General features: G+C 41.4%; 1 protein-coding gene across 1 annotated transcript in view; it reads left to right on the top strand.

The window, feature by feature from the left end:
- The window catches only part of EIF3E (eukaryotic translation initiation factor 3 subunit E), a 50,975-nt gene continuing 44,975 nt past the window's right edge, over window positions 1–6,000 (top strand). The window contains exon 1 of the mRNA XM_004324052.4: window positions 1–151. Within this exon, the coding sequence (XP_004324100.1) occupies window positions 62–151 (90 nt within the window). The 5' untranslated portion in view covers window positions 1–61. The remainder of the gene's footprint in view (window positions 152–6,000) is intronic.

Here is a 6,000-nt window from a genome sequence, read left to right as displayed (position 1 = left end):
TCGTTTGTCGGCGCTATCAATAAAGTTTTAGCGACCGCACACTTCTCTTTTCCTTGGCAAGATGGCGGAGTACGACTTGACTACTCGCATCGCGCACTTTTTGGATCGGCATCTAGTCTTTCCGTTGCTTGAGTTTCTCTCCGTAAAGGAGGTGAGTGGGTTTTTGAGCGCGAGGAAGGCGTGGGAGCGCGTGAGATGCGGGGCAAGGCCGAAAGGCGGTGGCGGTAGCCTTAGGCCTTACCCACGTGTGAGGCGGCCCTGAGTTTGGTCCCGAGTCGGGCAATAAGGATCTGCTGGTAGTTAAGCGTCGTCCCTGTTGATTAGCACCGCGGAATTCGGCCGTGAGTAGGGGTGAGGTGACAATATGAAACTCAGGGGAGAAAGGGAGGGGTCTCTGCTTCACTTCTTGAGGTGCCAGTGCCGCTGGGACTTCCGCATCGTTCCTCTTGGAAGTTGGCGATTGGCTGGCTTCCCTGTATTAATGCTTGAGCTTAACATAAAGCTGGCTTCGAGAAGCAAATTGGACTGTTAGAGATTTAAATTTTTCTTTTGGGCACAGTAGGAGGGGTGACCGTGGCTTTGTGTTTTTGCTTGCCGGATCGTTTGGAATGATTTTCTTACACTTAAATATCTAGCCCTTTGGTTTCCGTAAAGTTGGGAGTTCTTTGCGAGGAGTTTAACTGGTGTTTCGGTAAATAGCCACTTCCTAGAAGCGTAGCTTTTTTTTTTTTTTTTTTGCGGTACGCGGGCCTCTCACTGCTGTGGCCTCTCCCGTTGCGGAGCACAGGCCCCGGACGCGCAGGCTCAGCAGCCATGGCTCACGGGCCCAGCCGCTCCGTGGCATGTGGGATTCTCCCGGACCAGGGCACGAACCTGTGTCCCCTGCATCGGCAGGCGGACTCTCAACTACTGCGCCACCAGGGAAGCCCAAGCGTAGCAAATTTTGTCTAGTGGGGAGGGGACCCCAAAAAATAATCCGACAGTAATTTTATCTTAAGAGTTGTTTTTCGGTGTATAGATGTACAGACTTCGAGTGATTTAAATTGGTTGTTAATGTTCATTGAGCTATTCCGGATATCTTGAAAAAGTATTTGGTCCTAGTACCTCATTTAAAAATATCTCAGTCCTAAAAGTTTGGAGATATTAGGCTTAGTTATACCGTAGTTTATTGGGAAATTGATATATTTTAATAGTTACAATAAAGTAATATTACTGTGATGAAGGAATTAGAATATTGGTCAGAAAAATGCATTCTATTTCTAGAAGCAGATTAAACCGCAAGTCTACTTAGGGCACTCTAGATTTGGGGAGTAGATTTTGTGTGTTCCAACAGCAATAAAACAAAAAAGCCCTACAAATAAACATTAAATTTTTCTGATAAGTTTTCAAATTTTCCCATGGTTCATTGGATAGGTATAACCCTCAAATTCATATGAACCTTTTCTAAACACCTACACACAACTTAAAGTTAATATTAGGGAACAGCAAAGTTTACTTTCAATAAATATTCAAGAATGCCTTGCCATATAAAGCTTTATCTTGAAATGCTTTTGTCTTGATTTTTCTTTTATAGGATGTACTTAACCTGTATTGTAGAACTTGCATAAAACAGCCCAGTCTGCCTTCTGTTTCTCTTTTGGATAATTTAGGATAATTTACCAAAGATCAAGGAATAGAAAAATATCCTCTATGCTTCTGAACTAGCCAAACTTCATATTTTTGTAATGTGTCTTTACACTTTTGTTTTTCAATGCAGACAGATGAAAGGGAGGAATACATAAGTGTAAATTAGTTTTTCATAGGGCAAGACCAAAACTGTGAACGGCAGCTGAGAATCAGTGGAAAATAACTGCTCAAAACCTGTTTCCTTGGAGAGAATGTTGGTAAGATGGCTGTGATACACCAAGGGGAAGACAGATGCTGGAGTATTTGTTTATCAATTACTAAGTATAGGACTACCGTGGAATTGTGAGAAATCCAAGATAAAATCCAGACATCTCATCACTAAAAAACTCATCCTTTCGTGGAGATAGAGGTCTGTAATTATAAGGCTAAGAGTAATAAATGTCAGAAGTAGTGGCAGAGTGCTATCAAAATTGAAGAGGTACAGAAAGGATTCTGAGGAAGAGAGGCTTGAAGTTGAGTTTTGAAGGCTAGATGGTTAGGATAGTCAATGATCATGACACGTGAGGGTATCAATTGAATATATTTATAGTATCAATATGTTGGAAAATATAAACTCCATTGGAGCAGGAGCTTTGTTTTATTTCCTTGCTGTGTTCTCAGCAGATAGAGTCTGGCATAAGGGCTTCTCATGACTATTTAATAAATGAGTGAATATATATTTGAACCTTAGTGTTCTTTATTCTCAAGTGAAGTGGAAGGCCAGATAGTGTTTAGCAGCCTGGGTACTGAATTGGGACCTGGATTAGGATCCTGGCTCTGTCACTTAATACCTTTGTGCACTTGAGAACAGTTTCTTTCCCATCTTTTTTTTTTTTTGCGCGGTACGCGGACCTCTCACTGTTGTGGCCTCTCCCGTTGCGGAGCCCAGGTTCTGGATGCGCAGGCTCAGCGGCCATGGCTCATGGACCCAGCCACAACGCGGCATGTGGGATCTTCCCGGACCGGGGCACGAACCCGTGTCCCGTGCATCGGCAGGCGGACTCTCAACCACTGCGCCACCAGGGAAGCCCCTCCTTCCCATCTTAACTAAGCCTTTTCTCATGCATAAAGTGTTGGTACTACCACCAGCCTCATAGGGTTGTTAGAAAAATTACATGAAATAGTACATATAAAGTATTTAGCCTTCTGGGACAGAGTAGGTACTCCTAAGTGTTTTCTATTAGGAGGCTAGGCCATCCTATATGAGAGGCATTCAGTTGGCTTTGTTTTTTTAAGTTTTGTTTGTTTGGGGCTGCATTGGGTCTTCGATGCTGTGTGCAGGCTTTTTCTCTAGTTGCGGTGAGCAGGGGCTACTCTTCTTTGCTGTGCGTTGGCTTCTCATTGCGGTGATTTCTCTTGTTGCGGAGCACAGGCTCTAAGTGCGCGGGCTTCAGTAGTTTGCAGCACGTGGGCTCAGTAGTTGCGGCCCGTGGGCTGGAGCGCAGGCTCAGTAGTTGTGGTGCACAAGCCCAGTTGCTCCACGGCATGTGCGATCATCCCGGACCAGGGATCGAACCCATGTCCCCCGCATTGGCAGGCGGATTCTCAACCACTGTGCCACCAGGGAATTCCTCAACTGGGGTTTTGAGGAGGGAAATAAAGACTGGAAATGGTGACTGAGGAAACTGACCAAAGACAAATGCAAGGATTGGTAAGTTTGGAGGGCCCAACTGAGATTGGAAATCACACATTTATAAGTGGTCATTCTTGGAGTGAGAGAAATGGTAGTTTATTTGAGTAGTATAGAAATATGTGGAGGTAGGCTGGTGATAAATAAATGCCATCTAGAGACTGATGAAAAGGTTTGCTGATTAGAGAAAAGCACAGATGTGATTGAATAACATTATTGCCTAGTTCTGAAACATTTTATAGGTGACCTTAGCCATAACATAGAAAAGAGGGAACTTTTTTCCAGTGCTAGAGATAGACATTGATTGTATTTGGTTGGAGAAAATGAATGGAATAAATGTTAACCGCTAAAGAGAAGGGCTTTGAAATAGCCAAAAACAATATCCAAACTAATGTAGAAAGTGACAACCAAATAGGGTGATGTAAAAATTAGAAAGAACAGAGGGTATGTTGAGGGTGATGAACCATTTTAGAGGTAATAGTGGAAGAGGTGATGAATGTAAGTTAAAAGTCTTAGAGATGAGCTGATGAAAGTTGTTATGATTTGTGGGATAAAGGAATTTTAAGGCTTGAGGTTTTAAAGAATCATCAGTATGGATGTTGGATTTGTGGAGGATGATAGCAGGAGATGTCAAAAGAAGATTTTTAATCTATTAAAAAGTAGGAGTTGTTTTCAAGAGGTTGATAGACTGTGTTGGCAGACTATAACCTGTGAGCCAGATACAACCCTCTCTGCCTGTTTTGTATAGTCTCAGCTAAAAAAAATTTTTAACAGGTGCAAGATTTGCAACCTTTCTCAATTATAGAACAATAACTGTACACAGGTTAAGTGAAACATTTCCTGCCCAAAAAGAATTCCATTCTTCTCATTAGTAGAACTGTATTACAGAAAATTTTATAACATATTATATTTTTTATTTCAAAAAGAAAATTGAAGCTTTTCTCTCTTATGGTACTTATATATAGTATCCTTGATTTTTGCTTTTTGGCTCACAAAATGTTACTGTCTTTTCTTTACAGAATAAATGTGCCTATGAGATAAAATTTAGAGAGGATGGTATAAGCAGATATAGATTTAAGAAGAGCCCAGTGAGGTCTGATGGCAGAGGAGAAATGCTTTGGATCTGCAGTTGGGAGAAACATTACAAATTAAAAGCTATTGATGAAGTGGTGAGGAGAGGTGGCATGCCAGGAAGAGGATGTTTTCACCTAAGATTAGGGTTTCTATGGGGCAAACTGAAAGGAAATTTCTTTTTTTTTTTTTTAAAGTAAACTTTTTATCAAGTATAATATGTGAACAGAAAAGTGAGCTGGGCTTCCCTGGTGGTGCAGTGGTTGAGAGTCCGCCTGCCGATGCAGGGGACGCGGGTTCGTGCCCCGGTCCGGAAGGATCCCACATGCCCAGGCGGCTGGGCCCGTGAGCCATGGCCGCTGAGCCTGCGCCTCCAGAGCCTGTGCTCCGCAACAGGAGAGGCCACGGCAGTGAGAGGCCCGCGTACCGCAAAAAAAAAAAAGAAAAGTGAGCAACTATAAATGCTTTTTTTCCCCAAAGGAAAAACACTTATGTGTAACCACCATCCAGATCAATAAATAAAACGTTGCCAACATCCTAAATAACTGCAATTTATTTATCCAGTCTAAAGTTGATAGGACTTGGCTGTTACAAATAGTTCTGCTGGGAACATTCTTGGTAATGTCCTTTGAGTATACGTACCCATTTCTGTTGGGTACTTAGGAGTAGAATTGCTGGGTTAAAGAATATTTTAGCTTTAGAAGATAAAAACAGTTTTCCAAAGTGGTTGTAGTTCTGCCAGCAGAGAAGGTGTTCAGTTACTCTGCAACTATACCAACACTGGTATTGTCCAGTTTTTTTAGTGCGATTTTAATTTACATTTTCTTTATGACTGATGCGGTTGAGGGCTTTTTCTGGTGTTTGTTGGCCATTTGGTTGTGCTCTTGTGGAGTGCCTATTTAAAATCTTTTAGCCATGTTCAATTGGATTGTCTATTTTTTCTTACTGTTTTGTAGGAGTTCTTTATGTAGTTTGGAAGGTTCAGGTTTGATCTCATGGCTATACCGTTTGACCACCTTTATCTTTTCTTTTCATGGGTAGTAAAATGTTGTATAATCTTCCTTCATTTTTCTTTGCTTGACAAAATTAGATTTAGTACAAAAATCTTTTCTTTTGCTGAAACCTTATCTTGACTATTTGATTAAAAATTGTTTTGAATTATGTTACTGTCTCTCTCCTTGAATGCTATTGTGTAGAATCCTTAACATATTGCTCAGTACACTTCATGTTTATGTGAGTTTGCTTATGTATCTATTTGGTTCCTGAACTGTGGGTTAAATTACGTTTCTTGAACTCTTTGCAAAAGCTAAAACCTGATATGACAAGGTTGACTGAAAGAATGGGTGCCAATTTGTTTCAGGGGTGTGGATGGGAAGCATTATAAAGGATTTTAACTATTTAGTGGAAAAGTATGTGGGGGAAAAAGGAGAGGCCACCTCAACGAGAAATGGGTAGGCATCATGTGGATGTGAGAGAGACTAAGAAGGTAAAACATTTAAGGGTTGATTCTTAGTTACCTGAATGTGGAGAGGAGTCAACAATACTATGTGCTTATCAGGGGAGTTGGTGTGGTTTATTTACTCACAGCCTTGTTCTAGAAAGACTAAGAGATGACATGTAGGGACACATTAAAA

Source organism: Tursiops truncatus, chromosome 17, assembly GCF_011762595.2.
Source record: "Tursiops truncatus isolate mTurTru1 chromosome 17, mTurTru1.mat.Y, whole genome shotgun sequence".
NCBI classification, from domain to species: domain Eukaryota; kingdom Metazoa; phylum Chordata; class Mammalia; order Artiodactyla; family Delphinidae; genus Tursiops; species Tursiops truncatus.
The sequence above is the reverse complement of the archived record's forward strand: the minus strand, read 5'-3'. Positions and strand labels throughout refer to the sequence as shown.